The following is a 27645-nucleotide window of genomic DNA, read 5'->3' on the forward strand; positions in this document are numbered from 1 at the left end:
CAACTCTGTTCTGCTCAGTGTCCTAGCAGGCTACATTTGAAACAGCTCTTCAGATATTAAAAAAAATATAATCTATGCTCCGGCCCTGACTCTCTCTTTTTTTTATGCAAACCAAGTATTATCTTTGCATATGGGAAAAAAAGGACCTAATATTACTTACCTGCCTCCTAGGCACACTATGAGGATTAATTAGTTAATGTTTGTAGACCTCTTTGAAGATGAAAAGCTCTCTTTATGTACTAAGTGTTATTTTTATGTGCTAAATGGTTATTGTTTAGTGATGCTTCTGGCAATGCAGCTGTTCAACATGGAGTTACTGTACTGTTTTCTCTGCGTTCTAGGGTTCATGACACAGTGGGTGCAGTTGCTATAGACTGTGAAGGTAACCTGGCTTGTGCAACATCAACTGGAGGCATCACAAACAAAATGGTTGGACGAGTTGGTGACACCCCTATCATAGGTATGAAAAGATTTCGAATAGTTAGAATTAAAAATAGCCAATTACATTTGGGACACATAAGCATGTAAGACGATGGGAAAGCAAACGGGGTAAGGGAAGGCACAGATATAATGATTAAAACTTTTGTTAATTGTAAGTTATCATTTGCTCATTGGTGACAGAGAGTTCAGCTCCAGGCAGTGCTAACTTGCACCCAGGGCAGGGCACAGAGAGAGTCATAATTTGGTCTGGCACATAGGTGTCATTTTCCCTTCTTGCCAGGAAGTGCTCTACCCCACTCTATTCTAGACCCTGCCTCCATTCCACACTTTCCCCCAAGTCTTCACTCTATCTCTTCCTGCCTTTATTATGCCCCATCCTGCCTCTTTCCACCCACTTCCCATCAACTCTCCTCCCTTTCAGAGCCTGTTGCAGACAAGAGGCCCTGGAAGTGAGGGGGAGGAGTTGATCTGGGGGCAACTAGTGGATGAGAGGTGCCACAGGGGAGGGAAGAGAGAGAGCGTTTGGCTGGGTGCTTTGACCTACTAATTTTTCTCTGTTGGGGGTCTATCCACTGAACACCCCTACAGTCTCCCTATGCTTTGACATGTCTTCCTATATCTGCTGTGGCCAGTGTAAGCTAATTATAGCAATGAATCGAGGCATCGGTAAGCTGACCAGAACATGTTTTAAATATTTGTCAATCCAGACTGAACATTTATTCAAATACACATTTACCCCGGGGAGGGATTAGACCTGGAGACCTCACCAGTTGTGAAAGAGATAATTTATATCTCCTTGAAATACAAGGAATGAACTTTGTATGGAAATTTTGCTCAGGATGTGAACAGGGCACCCTCTTTCAACAACTGATACCTCTGGTTTTAAATTTATTACCTGTACAATGATTTTTAAATTTCAGATGTTTAACATACTCAGATAATAATATTGCCACTAGCAACTTAACATATAAATATGTCCTAGGAGGAATTTATTTAGGGGACAATAAATTTCAGCCGAGGAAAAGAAGCTGAGTAAATGAAAGGGAATGGCAATACGACCCTGAATACTATTGACCTTGGTTTGGTGGAACTGTATGCTCCTGGCTGAGGCCTCATTATTATTTGTTGGGTTGTTACAGGGGAATAATTAATCTTTGAGGTTTGTTACTACTCTCTATATATCCATGGTATGCCCACATCTTGAATACTGTGTGCAGATGTGGTTACCCCATCTCAAAAAATGATAGTTTTGAATTGGAAAAGGCACAGATAAGGGCAACAAAAATTATTAATATTATAGAATAGCTTCTGTATGAAGAGATCTTACTAAGACTCTGATTTTTCAGCTTGGAATTGAGATGACTAAGCCCTGGTATACACAGGGAGTTATAACTCCCTTTATTTCAAAATAACAAGTGGAGCATCCACACTACCAAGCCCATTATTTCAAAATAACAGGCTGGTTATTCTGAAATAATAACTCCAGCTTTCCATAAGGAATAACACTAATTTTGAAATAGCAGTAATGTAGACACTCTGGTGCTGCTATTTTGAAATAACTACTCCACAGAGTCATTCAAACTAATTATTTCCCAGTGCTTCCTCAGGCTCTAAGTCAAGGTAGTGCATCCGTGTTAACGGAGCCTGCCTCAGACTAATTTTGCAGCTTCCCCATAGTGTGGACATGCTATTTTGAAATTATTATTTCTGGAGTTATTATTTCAAAATAAGTATTTCTGAAATAAGTATTTTGAAATAATTTCCTAGTGTAGCGATGCCCTAGGAGAGGATGTCATAGTGGTCTGTAAAATCTTGACTGGTATAGAGAAAGTGAATAAGGAAGTGTTATTTAGTCCTTCTCTTAACACAAGAACTAGGGATTACCAATTGAACTTAATAGGCAGCAAGTTTAAAACAAACCAAAGGAAGTATTTCTTCAAACAACATATATTCAAGTTATGGAACCCTTTGGCAGAATATATTGTTGTGGAGGAGTCTTCATGGCCTTACTTTGACCAAAGTCTTGACTGATGGCTTGACAGTATGGCTCCATAAGCCAAAGCCCTGCTATAGCCTGGTGCAAATGTGCATGCTGGCTATTCAAGTATGCCAAAATGAAACCTCTTGCCCTGGGCCTTGGGTAAGACTACAGTAAATAACAAGCAAATGTTGAAACTACTAAGTGTTATTATAAATAACAAGCATGGCTGATACTTTCCAGAATTTTGCTACAGCTTGCGGGAACAGGGAGCAAAATAACAGATGCACTTTGCATTTATCAGAAATGCCTCCCACAAATGGGTAAACAACGTTAAGATAGCTGTGCATGATTTGGGTCTGCAAAGATAAGCCAGAATAAAGTCAGTGTCATTAGAGTTTAAAAAACAGGGAACTAATGTTAGCATATAAAGTATGTGGCAACTATGGGTGAAACAACCAAGTCTTGCTGTGTTATAAAAACAAGCTTCACAAAAACGTAGCTGGGAGGTAGGGAGTAGAATTTGCCCAGAGGTCCTGCTCATTGCAGCAGGAAGTAGTAACCATTCATGCTGATGGCAACAACTGCAGATGCCTCAAGGACTGGGAATATAAAGAGGCAACGATCTCCTCTCTGGCATTTGTAAAGCTATGGTACAGGTGAACTGTACGTGAATTGAGTTTAAGGTTGTAGTAACTGGCTTGCAATAAAACATAGGCTTATGTATTAATTATATTATATTATATTATATTATATTATATTATATTATATTATATTATATTATATTATATTATATTATATTATATTAATTGCTTTCAAAATTTATAGTATTTAAGGTTTAAATTGTGTAGTAATTGCTTGGCTTACAAAACTGAAAGGACTATATTAACTGCTTGAAGGCTTGTAATAAATAAGGAAGTGGTTAAGCCTTTCTGGTGTCTCCTGGTTTCCCTCAGATTTAAAATAAAGCAAATCACACGACAGTAGTGTAGGTCAAAACTGTAACAGGGCTCAAAAAAGGACTAGATAAAATCATGAAGGATAGGACCATCAATGTGTATTAGTCAAGATGTTTCAATGTACTTTGATGTTTGGCATGGGGGCCTAGAGGAAGTGAACTATACTGCAATTCTAGGTGCTACATAGTTAATTAAAACTATACACTAAGGGTACATCTAGACTACATTCTTTTTTCGAAAGGAGATATGCACATTTGGAACTAATTTGCATATCTTCTTCTGATCGCTTTTTCGAAAAAAATGTTTTTGAAAAAGAAAGCAGTTTAGACACAGTTCTTTAGAAAAAAAAAATCCTTTTCGAAAGAACCCTTCTTCCTCAAAAAATGAGTTTTGCAGGGTTCTTTTGGAAAAGGTTTTTTTTAAAGAACCTCATCTAAATTGCTTTCTTTTTTGAAAAAAAAAAGCTTTAGAAAAAGCGATCAGAAGAAGATATGCAAATTAGCACTGAATTTGCATATTTCCTTTTGAAAAAAGAACATAGTCTAAATGTACCATAAGATCATAGAAAGTCTACTGCAATTGTTAGTGTGTAAGAGGAAAGAATAAGTGTTTTCAAAAACTGAGACTAAGGCAATACCTTTTAGTTAGTTCACTTCTAAAACCACTAAAAGGAAAAAATTTGGTGCAAATTCCAAATTGTATTTTTAATGTTAAATTTTAGTTCAATAATATTTGCATAAAAGCCCAGCAAACTATCAGTCAAACTATGGGAGGTGGTTGTCAGCTGACTGAGGTTAACACCCAGATTAAAAGAGACACAGAACATAGTATGCTGTAAGCAGGACAATCTGCTTTTTCCTTCCAGAGACGGGGTTAGCTCAGTAGACAGGAACTTGCAAATCTTTGTGAGAAAAGACTAAAATTTAGGTAAGGGGACGTGTGTAGGATTCTTTGTGTTAGCTTTCTGAGCTGTGTGCTATCTACCTATGTTTTAAAGAAACTGTTTTCTAAGGGTATGTCTACACTACAGCGTTATTTTGAAATATCTTATTTCAAAACAGTTAATTCAAAATAAGTTATTTCGAAATAATGCGTCTACACACAAAATGCATTTTGAAATAGCTTTTTGCTATTTTGAAATAGCACGTCCAACTGAGTGGATGCTGAATCGCATTTAAGGCTGGCTGGAACCAGGTCCAGCAGGGTATCATGTCAGGAGTTACGTTGTGTGGCTGCTGCCTGAGGCTATCTGAGGCCTGTGCTTAAAGGGACCCCACCCCCACCCCCACCCCCACCCCCACATCCGGACAGCCGGTTCTCAGCTTTCCCTGCTTGCTTGCCTACCTCGATGAGGGACAGCAAAAGATTTTGTCTCTGCGTGCTCTGGTTGCCCTCACTCGGGACACTACAGCACTCTGTAACATGGAGCCAGAGCTGCTCCTGAGCACTCTGGTGCTTCTTGTGGATGCATTGCTGCAAGCCTGGCTGCACTTTCTACAGGCTGCCATCCAGGAGGTCCATTGTGGGGCTGTCAGTAACCAGGAGGCCTCGCGAGAAAGCTTCCACCCTGAAAAGCACTAAGAGCCTCCTTGGTCTGCCCCACTGGGGGTTTATGCCTCATTCCTCCCTCTAGTCCTTCCATTTAATCCTCCCTAACCCACCTTTCTGATGTCAAATAAAATACATGTATTTTCATGAACACAAACTCTATTTATTTAACAAAACTGGGGGGAGGATATGAAACTCTAATGAGACTGGGGAATGGAGGCGGGAGAGGGGAGAAGAGATGGTGGGAGAGCGGAGGGGGAAACCTGGGAGAATGGAGCTTGAAGGGGGAAGCAAGGGGAAGAAGCGGGAGGGAAAGCTCAGGGCTCAGGGTTGGGGGTTTCACCGTACCAACTTGATTGTCATGCAAACCTGCTCCTGGGTTCTCATGCGGCCTTCGGCAGCCAGGCTGGCAGCTATCCTGCCATAGACAGCCACATTCCTCCATCTAGTGCGGAGATCATGGACGTTTGGGGCATCCCCCCCAAACTTGAATAAGGTCCACGATCTCCTTCCTGGACCAGGAAGGCACCCCCATCTCCGGGGCCTGGCAGGCTCCTGGGAGCTGGCAGACTGCTCCTGGGTAGTGGTGGAGGGCTGGCTGCCAGTGGCTTTCTGGCTCATGTTTTGGGGCCACTGGGTCAGGGGCAGTGACTGCTGGCTCTGGGCTGGCAGGCTTGGAGCTGGCACAGGCACTGTAGCCAGAGTCTACCCCTTTAAATGCTCCGGGGAGGGAGAAGGGAGATGAATGTTCTTGGTTGAGGCTAGAGTGGCCACCAGGGAACCCTGGGAAAGCTGAAGGCCCCTATTTCGATATAAGTGTCTAAATAGCACTTATTTTGAAATAGCTACTTTGAATTTGGCATTATTCCTCATAGGTTTACCAAATTCAAAATAGGCACTCCGCTATTTCAAATTAATTTCAAAATAGCAGTTTGGCTGTGTAGACGCTAGTAAAGTTATTTCTAAATAATGGCTGTTGTTTCTAAATAACTTTGCTGTGTAGACATACCCTTTGTCACTAATCAGTCACTGTTAGGGTACATCTACAATAGCCCCTTAGTTTGAACTAGGGAGGCTAATGAGGGCAACCGAAATTGCAAATGAAGTGCGGGATTTAAATATCCCATGCTTCATTAGCATGTTGCCGGGCAGTTGCCATTTTGGAAACTGAGTAGCCCGGAATAACTGTTATATCTACACGCAGCAGTGAAACAGGAGTTCGAAGTAAACCCCCAAACTCAAATTAGCTGTTACTCTTCGTGGAATGAGGTTTAACAGCTAATTTGAGTTAAGGGGTTTACTTTGAACTCGCTGCTGCATGTAGATGCAGGTAGTTATTCAGGGCTACTCAGTTTCCAAAATGGCGACCACCTGGGAACATGCTAATGAAGCGTGGAATATTTAAATCCCGTACTTCATTTGCCATTTCAGTCACCCTCATTAGCCTCCCTAGTTCAAACTAGGGGGCTAGTGTAGACATACCCTTACAGATTCCCAGAGCAAAAAACTTACTACTGCCAAAATGACTTGGGCATCTTGGGTAAAAAGGATTGGGAACTGGGGCTGCAACCCAGAGATCCAGCCTGAGAGTGATTGTACCACTCACTTATAGGTAAGGTGCAAGTTCTTGTTACCTGAAGGTGAACTCAAAGGGGACAAAAAAGAGTTACATAACTGTGATGCACAGTTCCCTGAGCTATAAGGGTAGCCATGATAAATGTATAGGTATACTTAGGATCACCAAAGCTCAGATTCTCCTTCATTAAAATTTTGATAAGACAAAGAACAGTGGCCTGTTCTAGGTGAAATACAGAGTAGAAAAATCCATACACTCTAAGGCATTAAAGTATTGATCCAAATTTCTTGACAAATTGGGCTAATTGGATTGAAATTTCAAAGCTCAAAGTCTCAAAAGATTGATTTATGGATTTCTAGGTTTTTCTTTCCCGGAATATATGTCAGTCAAAAATTGTATATCCACTGTAGAAACCATCAGGCTGACATTTGATTTTCAGGAGACTGCTTTGGAAGGATATTTTGTGTTTTGTTTTGTTTTTTTGCCAGTCACAAAACTATCTCTTGAAAGAGTATTTACTGTTCAAAAATATACAACTGCAAGTACAGAAATAGCCTTAAAAAGCATACAAATGGATAAATAATTTTAAAAAATATGCTTACTGAGGGAAGGGAGGAAAAGGCCAAAGATACAATTGGGAAAAAAGTCAGATGAAATAGAACTGTCTAAAAAGGCCTCAGAATTTAAAAAAAAAACTGATAGTGTTTTTTTTTAAAGTTCCACCCCAAAGGAAACTTCAAATAATGTTGAGAAATATTAGGGAGAAAAAAAATTTCTTAACTACAAAAAGCAGTTGGTAACTATAGAAATAATACTGTACAGGTCTCCTTTTGGTTTGTAACAGCAGAGAGTCACTATGAAAAAATGAGGCACCAGAAATTCAAAACTCTTTCTTTTAGCAGCATAATGAAATATTGCTGTACATTGTGCTGGTAATCCCCAACTGAAAGACCATCAAAGTCACTGGGAGGCTTTCCACAGGCTAGAATTAGCTTCGGATCTGGTCCATAAAGCAGAAGTAAATCTCCATCAGAGGAACCCTGTAGAAATGTCACTGTTATTTAGCAAAGGATTCGGGTGTGTTCTACTTACCTATCATTTTATAACACTATGTGTGTGTGTGTGTAAACTTAACACACCAGTAAAAACAACAAGCTCCTGTCCCTAAATTTAACTTAGAAAGTAAAACAGTCAAAGATAGTAATGCAAGTTAGTTATTGGGAAGAAGAGAGTTAAAACAGTGCAAGATCTTCAGATGTGCTTATTGGATTACTTACCACATTTTATAACTATGCAGTGCTCACATTTTATGATAAGAGAACAAAATATATACCTGGGAGAACCACCGATGGGACCAGGAAAACATGGAGGGTACTTCTACACTAGCTCGTTAGTTGGAGCTAGGTAGGGTAATGAGGGCGAGCGGAGTTGCAAATGAAGCCCTGGATTTAAATATCCCGGGCTTCACTTGTATGTTCCCAGGAGCCGCCATTTTTAAATCCCCCTTAGTCCGAACTCCGTACCCATGGCTACATGCGGCACAGAATAGGTAGTTTGAATTAAAGATCGTACTTCGAACTACTGTTACTTCTCATTCCACAAGGAGTAAGGGTAGTTTGAATTAGGATCTTTAATATTTAGGATCTTTAATAGGATATTTAAATCCCGGGCTTCATTTGCAACTCCTCTTGCCCTCATTACCCTACCTAGCTTGAACTAAAGAGCTAGTGTAGACATACCCTAAGTAACTTTCATAAATGAGAACTTGGAATATGTTCCCATACTTCAAACTGTTCTATGGTTATGTAGTAAATGCTCTGTGAAATATTGGACAAATCCAGCCTACTCTTTCACAGTCATGGATTACACTGCAGAAGGGAGGGATAGCTACATAGAGCAGACAGTGCACTCCTTGGCTGTGTCTAGACTGCATCCCTTTTCCGTAAAAGGGATGCAAATTCGACACATCGCAATTGCAAATGAAGTGGGGATTTAAATCCCCCCCACTTCATTTGCATAAACATGGCTGCCGCTTGTTTCCGGCTCGGAGATTTGCCGGAAAAAAGTGCCAGTCTAGACGGGGATCTTTCAGAAAATAAAGCCTTTTCCGAAAGATCCCTTATTCCTCTTAAAAAAAGGATATGTTTCAAAGTCATAAAATTCACATAGTGCTCAGGGTCCACACAAAGACCTCTGAATTCTTGAGCCCTTCCTTAACATGGCCTTTAATTAATGTCTGGATGACAGTTTAGGCCCCTGAATTAGGGGTGAAATTCCCCATCTGAAGAACTTAAGTTAAAGGGATATACTGCAAAAATATAAACAAGGGACATGGTCATAATAAAACAGCAGCGAAAAAAGTGTGTGTGCGTGTGTGCGTGTGTGCGTGTGTGTGTGTGAGAGAAAGTAAAAGAGAGAGAGAGAATATAAATATATTTGATAAGAGGTAATGATGACAAATAGATATTAATAGTTTGTCCAGCATTTTAATTTATGGCATATTGAATGTGGAAACAATAAATATACTTTGGTTACCATAATTCTAAACAAATCATTACTAGGCCCTGATCACTTCTAAGCAACGTGAACATGAAACCTGTTCTGTATGGTCACATTTTCATAAGAATTCAGCTGTCCTCTGGACACCCACCCGAAATGGTCATTCATATTTACAAAACTGCACACCATGCGGCCCCTCTCATTGTTTAAAAAGTTGCTGGCAGCTGAGTATATCTGAAAATCTAACCACTTCATTTAGGTGTCTAGATGGGAACTGAACATCTCTGAAAATCTTGTATGGCCCGTGTATTTTTATCGTAAGAATGCTTCTTCAAAATCAAGAATGTATTATTGGTTCATAGACATTTAAGAAGCAGAGAAAAGGGTTAAAACAATAGACACCCAAACATATTCTGTTATACCTAAACTTAGCCTTTCCTTGTTAGGTTAATCAGTCTTTAGCTAAGCTCAGACCCCACTTCAGAATCAGAGAATCAGCTTGTGTTTCTCCCCAACCCTTCTCTGTTTCTCCTAGGGTCTCTTTTCAGTTTGTCTGGCTTTTATCAGAATCAGTCTCTTTGGGAACGTCTACACTGCGAGGAGCTACCCTGCATGTTTACACAAGCCACCCAGTATTTTGAAATATTTTTCAAAATAACAGACACACTATTTCGCCATCCCAGTAAACCTCGTTGCACGAGGGTTAAGGGATGGCTCGAAATAGCACATTATTTCAAAATTTGGTGCTGTTTATAAGCGTTACATTTCAAAATAAGCTATTTCAAAATAGATTCTAAATAAGTATGCAATTTGCCTAGCATAAATTGCACATCTTATTTTGAGTTTAGGGTGCTGTGTAGACACACCCTTTGTTTAGTATCCCATCAGAATTTTCCCACTTCCTACCAGCCAGAGTTGAGAGGAGGTGAAACTTCAGAAATAATGACACCTAAATTATCTGACTGTGTACTGACTAAAGGTAGGAGAATTTTGTTTATTTATTAGTGGTTTATTTGATGAAATATAAAATTTTGGCATGACCCAACCTATTTACAAATTTGAGTGAAATCCAGTGAATACTTTTGTCTGAATAAAAAAGATAGAAAAATTAAAAAAAAAAGCCAGAAAGGTTCATTTCAGTATTTTCTAAATTAACCATTAATACTTCACTTTTAATTGGCCAAACGAGGAAGTTGCTACACCAAAGGATAAATGGACAGAAATCAGATGTGAGGAATAGTAACATATATAAACCTATAGGGGAACACTTTAATCTCCCTGGACATTCAGTAATGGATTTAAAAGTAGCCATCTTTCTACAAAAGAACTTCAGAACTCAATTACAAAGGGAGAAGCTGAACTGGAATTCAATTACAAATTCAATACTATCATTTTAGGATTGAATAAGGATCGTACCTGGTTAAAGTATTACAAAGGCAGTTTCCTCGCTCTTGATATCCACATTTGCACATCAACTGCTGTGAATGCACCCTAACTTGATTAACCTCATTTACACAAGCACCTTCTTTCTTTTGTTGTCCAAATATATACCCATGCCTCTATAAACTCCCTTCCAATTCATCTGATGAAATGGGTTTTACCCAAAAAAGCTTATTCCCTAATAAATCTGTTAGGCTGTATCTACACTACACGGAAGGTCTACGCTGCTGTGGTTGATATTCCTGGGTTCAGTGTAGTGGGTCTAGTTACGATTAATAAATTGAACTCTGAAGGCATCTCCTCTCAGTGCTGATATTCCTGTTCCTCATGAGGAAAAGGGAAACTGACGGAATTGTTTACTCCCATCAATCTCCTGCTGCATGGACAGCAATTTAAAATATTTTGACTGCTACTAAGTAATTAATGTAGCCTACGTTGTGTATCTTAGGTCAACCTTCTACTCTAGTGTACACAGGTCTAAGTCCCATTGGTTCGAACTAACGTTACTCCTCAAAAAATGATGAGTAATGTTAATTCGAACCAAAGTGTTTGGTTCGAACGAACGCATCCCGGCGCGCACTTTCTGGTTCGAATCAGCTGTTGAGCGGATTAACGTGCCGGCGAGATCATGCTAATGAAACGCGGGATATTTAAATCCCCGCTTCATTAGCAATTTTGGTTGCCTACATTTGCATCCCTAGCTCGAACTAGGGAACAAGAGTAGACGTACCCTCAGGCGCAGCCTGTGCATATAGGCCAACTAGGCCATCGCCTAGGGTGCCACGTTAAACGGGCGCCCATGATGATGTCACGCCATTGAGGGCTGTGGAGGCAGGGGCGCCAATCGCGCATTCTTCCTAGGGTGCCAGCTGCCGGCAGCCCGTGTCGGGCTGCCCCTGCATACTTTCAGTTGCTACAGGACTCTTCATTGTTTTTGGAGATATAAACTAACATGGGTACCCCTCTGAGACTTTTCACTTCTAATTGACATTTTGGGTGTGTCTAGACTACAGAGTTTTGTTGACAAAAGTGGACTTTTGTCGACAAAACTATACCTGCGTCTACACTACCGCTGAGTTCTGTCGACATAATGTCGACAGAACTCTGCAGTTTTGTCGACACTGGTAAACCTCATTTTACGAGGCATAACACCTTCTGTCGACAGAGTTTCTGTCGACAGAAGGTGTTATTGAATGTAAACTGTCCTTTGCGTCTACACTACCATGTCGACAAAGCAACTTGCTTTGTCGACAGAACTCAATGTAGTCTAGACGCTCTTTGTCGACAGAAGTTTTGTCGACAGTATCTGTCGACAAAACTTCTGTCGACAGAAGCCTGTAGTCTAGACCTACCCTTTGAGACACTTCCACTTGCCCCTCCCCCCTAAAAAAAGATTGGGTTTAGAAACATAATATTTTTTCTGTTTTTTCTGTTCAGCTATAAAACAGGAAATTCAATTATTTGCTCAGTTCTAGTATTATAGCACTTTTCTTTTGTGCTCTGATCAAACTTAAATTCAAGGCTTCTTAAATGTTCTTGTAGTCTACTTAGTAAATTATTATTCATTATGTTCTCTTAAACTCATATAATCCTTTTGATCTCTAAAGAATAATTCAGGAGAAAGTTTTGTAATTAACTAACTATCCCTAAAATGTTATCTGTGAAAAAGGCATTGTATTCTACATGGACAGTGAAATTTACTTCTGTACCAAGAGCCAACAAAAGGCACCTGTGTCCAATTAATTCCTACAGGCCTCTAGGAGTGACCATCTGTATAAGATTGATGTTCAGAGCTGGATTAAAACAATCCAAGACCCTTAGCTATAGCAGCATAACTCTGCCCCTACATGATCCCCATCTCTTCTCAGAGTCAAGAGTCACTCACCTAAGAGGTATCTACTGGGCTGGTGGGGTTGTCTCTGAGCAGGATGGAGCTTCCCCTCTGCCTTGACTACCATTCTGTCTTCAGGTGGGCTGGAGTCCATCTTGGAGGAAGAAAAATTCAATACCAATACACCGAAGCAAAGATATCAATGTGTGAAGGGGCCCCACCTACATCATCCTAACAGAGCTATGATGAAAGAGCAAGGATTCCCTTCTATGGACTCTTCTAGGGGAATGATGTCAGGGGTGTCTACAAACACCATGAAAAGCCAAGCAGGAAACTGTTACCACTCTCCTTGCCTCCAGACAATAAAACAAGCCAAAATCCCAGTTCAGTTGTAAGAAATGGCAGTCATGGAGAAACACACCAACACATGTGGTGACTGATGAGGTCAAGCCCAACTATAAAGAGGGAGGAACAGAAAGAGACAAGACATAAATAAGCAGGGACACAATTATTGGCTTTGAAGAGGATGAAATGGGCAGAGTGGGAACAGATGTTTGTGTGCCTGCATTCAAACTCAAGTAAGCCATAATGACTACATTTATCTCAGTATTTACAACAGAGTCAATGGGGATATCTCTGGCACTAACTTGTGTATTGCTTATTCAGCCCACTGCCATGGTCTTCCTGTCAGATGCCTTATTAGAGCTGCAGACAATGTACAATATGCAAGTCTAATAGCAGAAACAAAATACTTAATGTAATATTATTGCTAGCAACCAAACTGTCACAACTGGATTTTACTGTAATGATAGTGTGGATCCCAGCATATCTAGGAATAGCTGGTAATGAACTGACAAACAAAGAGGCAAAAAATGCATTCAGTTCCCTTTAAGCAAACTGAAATGTAAACACTTAATCAAAGCAAAGGAAGGAATGGCAAGAACTGTAAACACAGGGAGTAAAGGGGGAAAAAAATCATGAATTATGTCTAGTAGTTGAAAATGGTCATATAATCAAGGCTTTCAGAGGAAGAGCAAATTTGAACAGGCCATTGTGGATTAATTAAGAATCTCTTTCTAGTAATGAACCATAAGAATGGACTATGTGAAACAAAAAAGATCCAGGAAATGATAGATAATCTCCTATGTAATTGTCAAGACTGTACAAATAACAGGACATATTTATATGGAAAAAACAGAAGATTTCGAGTAACATTTTTTCAACACATGTCTGGAACATAAGACTCTCTGGAATAGACTATCTAGAATAGAAGGAAAATGAGACTCAATTAAAAAAGCTGTTCTGCGATTTTTTTAAATATTGGGAAAGACACTGAAGCCAGAGCTTATCTATGAAATACAGTGAATGCCAGTCATAGACTCAAGAAGTGAGTTTGTTCCACCTCAAAACCCAAGAAGAAAAAGAAGGTGCAGAAGAGGTTAGAACAGTAAAGGAGAAACAACTCCCAGCCAGTGAGCCGGACAGCCACTTGGTCTACATTCGCTTGAGAAACTAGTAACCCCCTTCAAGTGCCTATGGGTATGTCTACACTAGCCATCCTAGTTTGAACTAGGGTGGCTAATGTAGTCATTTGAACTTGCAAATGAAGCCCGGGATTAAAATATACCGAGCTTTATTTGCATGTTCCCGGGCACTGCCATTTTTAAATGCCCAGTAGTTCGGACTCCCTGCCCGCGGCTACACGTGGCACGGGCTAGGTAGTTCGAACTAAAGCCCCTAATTCGGAGTACCGTTACTCTTCCTGCATCAGGATTAACACTGATCCCAAAGGTGAAGTACAAAGTCTGGGTGGACTGGCAGGTAAACTACAGAGGGGAAAGTTTACTTGGTTGGACAAATAGTATATTTTTCAGTCAAGTAACCTTAGCTAAGCCTAGTCTTATAATGAGTCAGCTTAGTCGACATCATAGTAAGTTTAGCAGTACAGGTTGAACCTCTACTCCAGCACCCTTAGGACCTGAACCAGAGAACTTGCCAGACCACTGGAGATGAATATTGTCTAGCAGCATTACCGACACTTCCACTGCTTACTGGGCTCTTAGAAAACATTTAGGGGTAAATTAGAGCTAGATAATAGTACAGAACACTGAGAGCCATAACTGGTGGCTGTAAACAAACTTTATGGGACTGTGGTAAACTTGGCCAAACCCATTATAAGTGTACATCTGGCTAACTAAAAGCATGCTGGACCATGGATGTTGTTGGCCCAGAAAGTGTCAGACTAGAGGTTCAACCTGTATTTTAATTGCTGAGATTTTCTACATCAGCTCCCTCTCCTCTTAAAGACTCACTTAAACTTTTGTGTTTTCTGGTCTTTTATTTAAAGAAAACCTCTTTAATGTTCTTTTCTAATGAACACTATGTTCAATAGGTTTTCAGCATTTCAAAAAATATGCATATTAATATAATTTGGAGAGATATTAAGTTAGCAAAAATCCAGTTCAAAGTGTGAGAGTTGTCAAGGGTAATAATAATATGCAAACTACACAATTAATTGTTCTTTTGCAAACTGCACAATTAATTTCCATGATCTGAAGTCACTAAAAAGTTTGCACACTATTTGCATTAAAGCACTGTAGCTGTTGGACTGCATATTCAATTGTTTGTGCAACTACAGTACTATAACCCCTCCTATTATTTCACAGCTTTGGTGATGTTTCAACATTAATGCAAGATCTTGAGGTTCCTGAAGGTTCAGGGCATAGGGACTGCTAATTGGCCAAATTCTGTTGATTTACTTGGAGGTTCAGCTAGCACCCATTTATTCCTCTTATGAACAAAACTTTTTTACACCTCTGGCAAAGTAGGGGCAGCAGAAAGATCCAGAACCTTTGTGACTGAGGCTGGTTTAATGGGCCAGATCCCCAGCTGGGGTAAATCATTGCCAATCCTCTAAAGTTAATGGAAGGATGCTGATTTATACCACACGAGGATCTGGTCCAGAGGTTCTAGGGGCATGAAAGAAGTGCTGCTCTCATCAAAAGTGTTCCACTTTTGTTGATTTGCTGTAGAGAAGTGGAGAGGATTCAGAGTCCTTCCTGTTTCTCCTTACTTCCTTTGAGATTTCTGTTATAATCATTGGCCATGGGGCTTGTGGTCCCTCACAGAGCACATGGATTGTGATTGTTAAGCACATACAATAAAACCAGGTACAATCTGGCCCTATGACTGTGCACAGGAATCTTCTCTCAATGTCCCACTCTGGCACAAGGAATAATTGTGTTATCAAATTACGTATACTAGGGTATGCCAAGCTTGGAATTCAAAATCTTCCCACTTTTATTGCAAACTATTTGAGGTGGCAACCATGTTTTGTTTTATGTTCATAAAGTACCTAGCACAATGCAGTTCTAGTCCGGACTGGGGCCCCATGGCATTGCTTCAGTGCATACTAATAATTAATATCAGTATCCACCTAGACACACTGGGTTGTTTTTTGCTGGGAATTAACTATTACGTAACTTCAGCTATTTTGTCAGTTTACTCTTGTACTCTTATATTTTTCCTACTGTATAAATCTGTGGTCAGATTTAACTGTCTAGATTCAGTAATAATAATGGTACATCTACACAGTAGTGTGTTGCTCGAAATAAGCTACGCAATTTGAACTATGCAAATGGTGTAGCTTATTCAAGCTATCCTATTTCAAAATTTGGTGCTATCTAAACAGCCCAAATTTTGAAATAGAGCTCTATTTTCATGATATTTATGGGACATCAGAATAACAAGACTGTTAAGATCTCATACTCTAAGAGCGCATGTTACTTCTGCTTATCTCTGTTAGGGTTGCTTCTACAATTTGAAATGTTGGCTGTGAATTCAGTAGTCCTCATCAACCAATACCAACATACTGGTAATCATGCGGATTTCAAGCAGGCAAAACTCCCACAGACATCCTTTTTCTTAAGAAACATCAACAATAGCAGTTGATTTGATTCAATGGATCTTTTTCAGTTCACTTTCCAACAAGCAAATGCTTTTTCCATCGTTCATTGTACACATGCGTCATTTTGGATTCACAAAACCTTTTGCTATTTTTCTTCATTTGTAACCAAGTAAAAAGCTTTCATGTGCATCTGTTTCATATTGCTGATGCTGATGCTCACCATCAAGATGTATGTCTCAAACAGTCATAGGGTTCCTTTTCTGACCTTCTCTTCCTCTGAAGATACAGCTAAACTAAAGGTATGATTCCCCTGCTCACATACACACAGTCACTGACTTCCCCAGTTCCTTAGGGGTTACTCAACTCCTGCTCCACTTCAAGCCCTGCCCCCAGTCCATCCCTTCCTAAAAGCCTTAATTCCTGCCCTACCCCGCTTCACCTCTTCCTGCCACTTTGGTAGGAGGAAAAGGCATTGATCATAGGGTTGTCAGTGGGTGCTGAGCACCCACTATTTTTCCTTGGGTGTACTATCCCCAGAGCACCCATGGAATCAGAATGTAGATATACACCTGCTCATGGTAGCTATCACTGAGATAGCGTGTTTATAAATAACAGCATAGCCTGGGTAGCACTGGTGGTGGCAACAGATCCTTAGCCTTAACCATGAAAAACATAAACATACATTAAACTGGTGAGCACACATTCTAAGCTATGCCTCTATTGCTGCTATCTGTGCCCCTATGGCCACATTCCTATTTATACTAATGCTAGCTTATTGAGAGCTACAAGTATGTGTATGTAACAGGTGAATCATTCACCTCAAATTTCCATCCTGGGAGGTTTTTAAGGACAGGTTTCTCAGGGAATCATACCTGTCTGGGATGATTTAGTTGGGGTTTGGTCTTGCTTCAAGAAGGGGGTTGAATTAGGAAACCTCCTGACGTCTCTTCCAACCCTAATCTTCTCTGATTCTCTGAACATAGTATAAATGTAACTTGATACAGATCAGAACACTTTTGTCTGCTTCTCCATAAATTCTATCAAAGTAAAGGTTTTGCAAAGCCATTCACTGTGTTCTACCCCACTGACCTAGATTCTGTTTTTTAACATGATTGATGCTCAACTGGCTTTCTCTCATCATGCTCTCATGACCTGTGTATCCAGCATTTATGTACCTTTTTATGTCCGTCCTCTTTCAATGTCCTAAAGTTTGGTATGTCCCTTTTCTGCACACTGAGACCTTTACTAAGACACTTTGGAATTCTGAACTAGTGTCAAAATGGTACCATCTACAGTACATGATTAAGAAAGTAAGGGTTTTTCTTCCCAGTCATTTCACCTACATCTCCTGAGACGTCTCAGCTTTTGGTCACAGTTTTCAGAGGCTTTCGCTGACATCTAGTACTGCTCAGGTTTTTTTTTGTCAAGAGAGCATCACCATCTTGCAGTTTTCAGTCACTTACACAATCATATTCTCGTCAGGTGAAGGTGACTACAATTGCACCTTCAAATAGATGCTCATCACAGAAACTCATCCTTTCTAGGAGTGCAGGAGCCATGTTCTTCGGAGTCTTTGCGATCCTCCTTGAAAGTAGGAATAAGAGATCCTCCGGAAAAGAGCTTATTGTCCGGAGGATCGCGTCCAGACTGGCGCTTTTCTCCGGCTTATCTACAAGCCGGAAAAAAGCGGCAGCCATGTTAATGCAAATGCCACGGGGGAGGGATAGCTCAGTGGTTTGAGCATTGGCCTGCTAAACCCAGGGTTGTGAGTTCAATCCCTGTGGAGGCCATTTGGGGCAAAAATTCATCATGGGTGGTACTTGGTCCTGCTGTGAAGGCAGGGGACTGGACTCGATGACCTTTCAAGGTCCCTTCCAGTTCTAGGAGATAAGCAATCTCCATTATAAAAAAAAAAAAAAAAAAGTGCTACATTTGCATCCCTATTACGGAATAGGGGCCAATGTAGACACAGCCAGGCAGTATCACTGCAAGTTTTTCCAGTCTTCCTTGTCAAAGTCTCTCTGTGCTGATTGAAAGGCCACCCAGAAAAGGAGAAGACCTCTGTCTTCAAGCTCATTCTGGTTTTGGATTCACTATTGATGTGATACTGGGAGCAAAGTTACTAGCTCCAGTCCCAGTCCTTCAAACACTTATAAATGTGCCTGGCTTTACTCAGATGTGTTTTATTGATTTAAATAGTAAAAACTACATAACTAATACTAAAAATGTACCAAAGCATTTGTGGGAGCATGATCTATTATGGTGAGATTGTAATGTGAATATCTCTCTGCAAGGAACTGGACTGAGGTCACTATGTCATTCCATATAAGCCATCAAACAGCTAAAATAATAAAATTTTCTCTGAAAATAAGAACTCCTTTTGACTACTTAAAAGAAGAGAAATATTTCTAATCTCTAATACATGGAAAATCATAGTTTGGGATTTACATAAATTATGAAAAAATCGCAAACACTTCCAGTGGCTAGCAGCACTAGATAAGTCAATATAAATGAATAATGAATTGAGATGATATGCTCTGTATTTGTATTCTAGAAATATCATGGTCATCAAGCCACTGTTTGATATTTAGGAGCTGTTCTGATACAGCAAACAACACATTTACAATCTTTACAATGGACTTTTATAATCCCTTCTACATAATAATTATTTTCTTCAAGCAAGGGGAAACAAACTTAACTTTTTAAAATATATATCTGGTAAGTGGGAAAAGATCTTTATTTTATATGAATATTCTTTAATAGTATTAATTATTAAACAAATATTTTAGGTCATATTTTCAACCAGCCTTTTTATATGTGCTCATAGATTTTGAGATACCTCCATTGTATATATCTGCTTAGATTAAATCTTATTTGCATATGCATACGCTAAATGCACAAATGCAGATCTCAGTAAGTGAAAAAGGATGCTCTTGCAAATTTTGTAGGTCTATTGATAATTGAGCTCATTGATGAGACCTCAATTCATACAAATAAAAACTATTTACTTGTAGCAAGTGTTGCTTATGCAAGTGGTTTTTGTTTTCATTCTATTTACATGATATATTCAGAAAACACATACATGCTACCTATTTTCATACTGCTAAGAGAAGCTAAATGTAAGTAGAAAACTTTTGTTTTAGGGAAAAGAGACAGAAATTATTTCTATGCAGCCTCATTGGTATACCAGTAGAAGGCTGACATATTTTTTTTCCAAAGAGTATGGGCAGGAAAGGGAACAGATTCAGGACAGCTGTCAAAGCTTTTTCTGTGCATGATGGTGAAAAAGAGATATACCTCGGTCTACAGTAGGGGATAAATTCAAATTAAGAGATGCAACTTCAGCTATGTTTATTGTGTAACTGAAGTCCAAGTACCTTAACTCAAATTTTGGTGCCATCCGCAGTGTAGGAAGTCAAAGTGAGCACACTCTCCCTTTAACTTCCCTTACTCCTTGTAGAAGTGGGGCTATCAGCATCGACTGCACTGTCCCTCTCCGTTCGAATTAGCATGTCTTCACTTGACCTGCTAATTCAAACCCCGGAGGATTGACTGCAGCTGCTTTGATCTTCTCTTTAGTGTAAACAAGCCCATAGAGTGAAATTCGCTCCTGCACATAGGTCTTTCCAAAGAAATATGCAACATTAGTGCATAGGACTTGTGAGAATACTATATATAATGGTGATTTTAGTTGTAGTGAATGATTTATTGATAGCGCAGTACTCGGTTGGCTATGGACATGCAGGAGAGGTTTATCAATTAGCTCCCAAAGAATGGAATGAGCTGTGACTACATCTGGGTGCCTGAGGCAATATTTTCCTTTGACCCCTCCCTGGACAAGGCACATTAATTACTTCTGTAATGTTCTTCTGCAAATAGGTTCTGAGAATGAAATGTCCATGAAATGTAATTGCTATCCTTTTTCAAATTGTGCACTCTGATGAGGAATTAGCAAGGGAAATTATCTCACTTTCCAGTGCCCAAGGAATAGAAAAAAGCCAAGTACTGTATCAGCCAAAATGGTGTGTGTCGGGGGAGGTTATTCAGAGAAATGAAGGTCCTGTGAAATTCAGATTTGAATAATTAACTTACACTAAAGAACTCAGTTATCCTGAAAGGGACTTATATTTTGTTTTGGATGATACTACAATATTAACAGCTCTTTGGACCCAGTCCTTCAAACTCTGGCTCATCAGAGTGGTCCTTACCACGGTAAGGAATTTCATTGAAGTGGGAGCAGTGGGGAAACCTGATATCAAAAGTGTCTGCTTGCTTCTTGGTTTGTAGGCTTCAGATGATAAGTTCTATTTTATTTTATTTTATTTTATTTGCTGTGGTGTAAAATGATAATTTAAAGCATTTCAAAGCCTTTTATGTGACAATAGCTGAGAGTAAATTTGCTCTGTTTACAAACATTTGTGCTGCAGTTGCCAAGATGTGAAGATTAAACTGCTTTATAGAATTTACATGCGGTTTGTAAACAGGTTCAGGTGGCTATGCTGACAACCTTGTTGGTGCTGTCTCTGCAACTGGTCATGGAGAGTCCATCATGAAAGTCACTCTTGCAAGGCTTATTCTCTTTCATATGGAACAAGGTAAGGCAGTCCTCATATTGATAAATGCATCTCCGCTGCTTAAACACTATGGCTACGTCTAACACTGGCACGATTTTCTGGAAATGCTTTTAAGGGAAAAGTTTTCCGTTAAAAGCATTTTCGGAAAAGCGCGTCTAGATTGGCAGGACGCTTTTCCGGAAAAGCACTTTTTCCGGAAAAGCGTCCGTGGCCAATCTAGACGTGCTTTTCCGCAAAAAAGCCCCGATCGTCATTTCCGCGATCGGGGCTTTTTTGCGGAAAACACTACTGTGCTGTCTACACTGGCCCTTTTCCGGAACAGTTTTCCGGAAAAAGACTTTTGCCCGAACGGGAGCAGCATAGTTTTTCCAGAAAAGCACTGATGATTTTACATTAGATCATCAGTTCTTTTCCTGAAATTCAAGCGGCCAGTGTAGACAGCTGGCAAGTTTTTCCGGAAAAGCAGCTGATTTGTCAAAAACTCATCTGTTTTTTCGAAATTTTTTTTTAGAAAAGCAGGTGCGCTTTTTCTGCATCCCTGTAAACCTCGTTCTACAAGGAAGAAGGGATATTCTGAAAGAGAGGGATTTTTTCTGACATTTGGCCCCATGTAGATGGGCCAAATGCCGGAAAAGCCTCTTTTGGAAGAAAAGTAGAAAAAGATACGTTAATTGCAGTTCACAATTGCTGTTCACAATTTGAGTATCTTTTTCCAACTTTTTTTGTAGTGTAGACATAGCCACAGATTTCTCTATTGATTCTCATCCCTATTTCCTAAGCTTGACAAATGATATTGCGTACAAAACTAAGAAGAATGCAGGATGCTTATGTAATCAGAATCATACTCTATGTGCATTTGGAACATCCTCTCAATGTGCAGCAGTCGTCAAAAAAGCAAACAGAATTTGTTAGGAATCATTAAAAAGGAGATAAAGAATAAGACAAAGAATATCTTATTACTGCTGTATAAATCCATGGTATAGTCTCATCTTGAATACTGTGTACAGATGTGGCCACCTCATCTCAAAAAAAGGTATTTTGGCATTGAAAATGGTTCAGAAAAGGGCAACAAAGATGATTAGGGGTTTAGAACAGATCCCATATGAAGAGGGACTAAAAGGACTGGGACTTTTCATCTTAGAAAAGAAGAGACCGGGGGGGATATGAAAGAGGTTTATAAAATCATGACAAATATGGAGAAAGTGAATACGGAAAAGTTATTTACTTGTTCCCATAACACAAGATCTAGGGGACATCAAGTGAAATTAATAGATAGCAGATTTAAAACAAACAAAAGGAAGTATTTCTTTATGCAGTGCATAGCCAACCCGTGGAAAAACCTTGCCAGGGGATATTGTGAAGACTAGGACTTTAACAGGGTTCAAAAAAGAGCTAGATAAATTCATGGAGGTTAGGTCCATCAATACTTATTAGCCAGAATGGATAGGAATAGTGTCCCTTGCCTCTGTTTGTCAGGGGCTGCAAATGGGTGACAGGGGAGGGAGCACATGACAATTACCTATTCTGTTTACTCCCTTTGGGACATCTGGTATTGGCCACAATGAGAAGACATTCTTGTGTTCGTATAGAAGCTTTCAGTATACAGATAGGCTGCATCTAGACTGGCATGATTTTGTGCAAATACTTTTAACGGAAAAGTTTTTCTGTTAAAAGTATTTGCGCAAGAGAGCATCTATACTAGCATGCACCTTTGCACAAAAGATTTGCTTTTGCACAAAAGCATCCCTGCAAGTGTAGACTCTCTCTTGTGCAAGAAAGCTCTGATGGCCATTTTAGCCATCGGGCTTTTTTACGCTAGAAATTAACTTGGCTGTCTACGCCGGCCCTCTTGCGCAAGAATACTTGCGCAAGAGGGCTTATCCCTGAGCAGGAGCGTCGGAGTATTTCCGCAAGAACCACTGATTTTGTACAGTACAAAGTCAGTGTTCTTGCGCAAATACTCGTGGCCAGTGTAGACAGGCGGCAAGATTTTGCGCAAAAGCAATCGCTTTTGTGCAAAATCTTGCCAGTCTAGACGCAGCCATAATGTTTTGGAGGAAAATGTGTAACATATATTGAGTCCATTGTTAGCAACAGCACAATAACTCTAAGTTGCAGATTCTTTTAGATATTGTAAGCAGCCATGCAGAGGGGAAAGGACTATTTTACTTGTCCTGTTAGGGTACGTCTACACAGCAACATTATTTCAAAATAACTAGCATTATTTTGAAATAACTTAGTCCACATCTACACAGCAGGCAATTATTTCAAATTAATGTCAAAATACTGCCAAGCTGGAGGACTTCTTATTCTAACTCCTATAAACCTCATTGTATGAAGAGTAAGGGAAGTCGGAGGAAGAGTGCTCTATTTCGAAATAAGTGCAGTGTAGACATTCCCAATTTCAAAATAAGCTATTTTGAAATATCCTAATTGACATAGCTTAATTTGCGTAGCTTATTTCAAGTTATGCCCTGCTGGGTAGATGCACCCTTATGCTCTATATGATCTCTAAAGCTAATAAACAACACTACTCATTTCTATAGTATGTTTGGGGGCAATTTTGAATGTAAATTCCAAAGACCCCACTGAGTCTCAGAATTATTATTATGGTTCATATTCACTTGAACAGGGATTGAAATTTTATTACAGTTACAGTAATTGGCGTATTTTTATGGATTCATTTTTTAATTTGGCACCCACTCAGACTTCACTGCTCATGCTACAATAGTAGCATGATGAATTACTGTGAGTTTTTTATTCATTATTATTAAATTTAATTATTTTTGCTCATGTACCCAGATGTGAACAGCGTCAGTTTTCTAATCTAATAATACAGGCTGTTTGGAAAATATGTGCTGTCAATTAGAGGCATTTTATAATAGAAACGATAAAAAGAATCATTAATGAAAAGTAGTTTGCCTCCCTATGTACTGGCTTCAGTTAATCAAAGGTGCTTTGAAATTGAAATCATTAATTAACTTTGCCTGTTTGTGAACTGATCAAGCACTCTGAGAGCAGCTGAGAATCTGTGAAATGAAGTTCTTCTGAAAAAGAAAACAGCATTAATAGTCTCTGTTTTTTCCAAATGATAAATTTTATTCTCTGCTATCAATAGCATATTCCAACAAGACTGTTGCATTGTTTACCATATTTTAAATAAATAGGAAACAGAGGATCTGATTTCAGGTGAATTCATGTTGGGTATTTGCATTGCAGGAAAGCTGGGTGAATATTTTTCAATTAACCTTTTTGTTTGTTTGTTTTTGTTACCAAACAAGGCAGATTTAGATTGACCAAACTATTTAGCAAATTGGGGTTGATTTTGGTCAATGTTTTTGGCACAAATGTTTTGTTTTTCTCTGGGTTTCAAAATGAATCAGTTTTATATTATCAAAATAAACAATTTTGGTTCTTTGGAAAAACTCACAAAACTACTAGGCTGTGTCTAGACTGGCCAGTTTTTCCTGAAAATCAGCCGCTTTTCCGGAAAAACTTGCCAGCTGTCTACACTGGCCGCTTGATTTTCCGCAAAAGCACTGATGATCTACTGTGCAAAATCAGCCGCTTTTCTGGAAAAGCTTTGCCACTCCTGTTTGGGCAAAAGTCCTTTTTACGAAAAACTGTTGTGCAAAAGGGTCAGTGTAGATAGCTAGCTAACGCTTTTGCAGAAAAGCAGGCAAAATGCAAAAAAAGCGGTTTGGATGCCGGAAGACCCCGTAGGAGCCCCGGACTTCCTGGTAACCCGAGCTCTTAAAGCAGTCTCAGGCTCCTGAGCGCATGTGGCAGGAGCGTGCCTCAGACCTCCAACCCACGGCTCCCCTGCCCTGTCCAGCAGCCATCTGAGCCAGCCATGGCAGCTCAGGGTGCTGAGCCACCTGCATCCCCAGCACAGGAGGCCCCCAGGGGCTGGAAACGACGGGCCCTCTTGTGGTCACCCAGGGAGCTGGAGACCCTCCTGGACCTTTAGGAGGAGACGAGGGCCTCTATGACACCAGGTCCCGGCGCCACAATGACGACATGTATGGCCGCATGGCCCAGGTACTAGCCCAGCAGGGACATCCAGCCCGGAACCTCGATCAGGTCCGGGCTAAGGTCAAGGAGCTGCGCCTGGGTTACGTGCGGGCTAGCGAGGGCAGGGGGGCAGGACCAGACACCTGCCCCCACTATGACCAGCTGCATGCCATCCTTGGCCAGCCAGCCCCGCAAGCCCCGGACGTACCCATAGACACCTGCGTGTGCCCCCCCATCACCCGGACCACTGAGGCAGGGGAAGGAGACAGCAGAGCATCGGAGGAGGAGGCCAGCATCGCCACCCAGCAGGCCCCCTCCAGCAGCCCCTCCGAGGCCTGGGAAGGATCCACCGGTGAGTCTTGCACTTTGCACTCACAAGGGCAGGGGACGGGGGGGCGGAGCCAGGTGCCCGGAGGGGGCAAGGGGAGAGCATGTCACTCAGGCCACGTGAGCTGCTCGCTGTGTAGCATTAGGCAGCAAGCAGCACGTGCAACCACGTGCAGCCTGGTGACCGAGCGGCACATGGCCGCGGCAGGCAGCTGCAGGGCATGTCTGGGACCGTGCTGCTCACACACATTTCGGTGGGACCAAGGGGAAGGGTGGATGCCGACTGGAACTGGCCAGGGCCCCAGGGACTCAGCCCAGAACCCGCACCTCCACCAAGGGTGCAGCACGCAGAATGGCACACTGTCCCATGCCTGGCTGTGAGGCACAGCCAGCTGCTCTTGGGTAAACCGCAGCATCACAGCCCTGTGAAAGTGGCCCCCACCGAGCCCCTCGCCTGTTCCCGGTGCCTTGGCTGGCTCCCCGAGGGAAGTCCCCACTGCGGCCACACATGTCCCTGGGCTACGTGTGTGAGGGATAGTGTGGAGGGGAAGTGCTCGGGCCGCCCTTAGGGCCACCTGAGTTTTGCTGCAAGGATGGGACACCTCCCCCCAGTCACTCTTCTGGTTTCTTTCCAGGAGATATCCCACGCGATGGGGGTCTTAGAGCCCAGACCACCTCTGCCAGATGTGCTCCCAGGTACTGTGTGGAGATGCATCTCACTCCCTGTCAAACACCAGTGATTAGCCCAAAGCCTCACAGTCTCCACCAGCAGGGAGTTCCACAGGTGAACACAACACAAGCGCCCTCCCGCCCTCCACGGGGCCAGGACACAGACCGGTGGTTACAATACATGGAGGAGGACCCTACTCCAGGGCCGGTCCTCCTTGCAAACATACAACACGGGGGGCAGGGGAGGAACTGAGTGGGCCCAAGCCACATTACTGTGGGGTCACCTAGGCTCAGGGGTGGAGAGCATGAGGTGTGGGGACAGTAGCCGGTCTGCATGACTGACCCATCCTTTCTTCTCCTCTCTGCAGCGGGACCAAGCACAAGCCAGAGACCCTCCAGTCCGGCAGCAGCAGCAATCCCAGCTGCCCAACCACGCAGGCACAGGCTCAGCCACCAGGACCAGCTCCTTTGCCAGCATGTGCAGGCGGTCGAGCGAATAGAGGCCTCAATTCGCGAGCGCGCCCACGGGGACCTGCAGTGGCGCCAGGAGGCCTGGGCTGCCTTCCAGGCCCAGTGCACGCGTATGGCTGACTCCATCACCACCTTCACTGCACACATAGCGCATGCCATACATTACGGCATGACCTTACCCCATGTCCCCGCCATCCCTCCCCTAGCACTGCCCATGCCCCCTCCTGCCCTTGCAATGCCCCCTCCTCCAATGCCCCTGCACTGCCCCATCCTCCTGCCGCCCCTGAAATGCCCCCTCCTCCTGCCTCCTCCTGCCCACCTCCCCGTGCAGGCTGCCCCGATGCGGCCTGCCCTGCACGTGCAGGTCCACCCCCGCAGGAGTGCTTGCAGGGGCCACCCCTCCCAGGAGTAGCTCCTCCCCCTCCCCGTCCCAGTTGAAGGCCTCCTCCCCCTCCTCCTTATAAATAAAAATATATAATTTTTCAGTTGAAAGCAAAACTGTGTTGGTTATTGTGTTACTCGAGGTAACTGTAATAAATGAATTGAGATGCCAATTAGCCAACTAAATTTAAGAGGATTACTAAATGCGGACACCAACATCTGTATCTATCACTGGTCGGCCCTTTAAGTGGTCATTGGTTTGTGGTGCATAAATAAATATTGATACTTTTAAGTAAAATTTAAACCACAACTATATTAACATAGATAACAAACAAGCAAGAAAGGTTAAAAGACGCACACAAAAGAAATACATAACATAGTCTAGAAGCAGGGGATGATTGTAGTGTTGTTGGCAATCTCAGTCCTTTGGTCCTTCCGGGCCTTGGGAGAGGAACAGCCAGGAGATCCCTCGAAGACGACTGGAATCGGGTACGCTGACTCAAGCCTTCCGCACGAACCACGAATCCTCTTCCTATTCTTTGGGACAGCTCAGACAGGCGATGGTGGCCTAAACCCTAGCCTAAACTAAAAAGAAAAACCCTAACTACGCCCAACACACCCGACGAACATTCACGATGACGGACGATGTGCTTGGAACTGACGCTTTACAATTGGGGAGAGGTAAGAGGGGGTGAAGAGGAGGGAATGGGAGGGAGTCGTAAGGGGAGACCCAGGTGACCCTACTATGGGACTTGTGCAAACAAGTCCATCAGGGCCTTTCTGATGTGCACCCCATCCTGATGTGCCTGGTGGACAGCAGCTGTGTGGGGCTGTTCGAAAGTCTGTGCCTCGGCTGCCATCCATGCAGGGAGGAAGGCCTCCCCACTCTGCTCCACAATGTTGTGGAGCACACAACACGCGGCCAGTACTTCCGTTGCATTCCGCACACCCATCTCGAGACGGGTGAGCAAACAATGGAAGCGTGCTTTTAAGCGGCCGAAGGCGAGCTCCACCTGATATCGGGGCCCGG

General features: G+C 41.8%; 1 protein-coding gene across 4 annotated transcripts in view; it reads left to right on the plus strand.

Moving 5' to 3' along the window:
- The window catches only part of LOC102461237 (isoaspartyl peptidase/L-asparaginase-like), a 258474-nt gene that overhangs the window by 201048 nt on the left and 29781 nt on the right, over positions 1-27645 (plus strand). For 3 of the 4 annotated variants that reach the window (XM_075923679.1, XM_075923682.1, XM_006126295.4), the window contains 2 exons: positions 342-460; positions 20664-20774. In XM_075923679.1, coding sequence (XP_075779794.1) covers positions 342-460; positions 20664-20774 — 230 coding nt within the window. The remainder of the gene's footprint in view (positions 1-341; positions 461-20663; positions 20775-27645) is intronic. The other variant, XM_075923680.1, reaches the window with a different exon arrangement.

The sequence above is a fragment of the Pelodiscus sinensis genome, chromosome 3 (assembly GCF_049634645.1).
Source record: "Pelodiscus sinensis isolate JC-2024 chromosome 3, ASM4963464v1, whole genome shotgun sequence".
Lineage (NCBI taxonomy): Eukaryota > Metazoa > Chordata > Testudines > Trionychidae > Pelodiscus > Pelodiscus sinensis.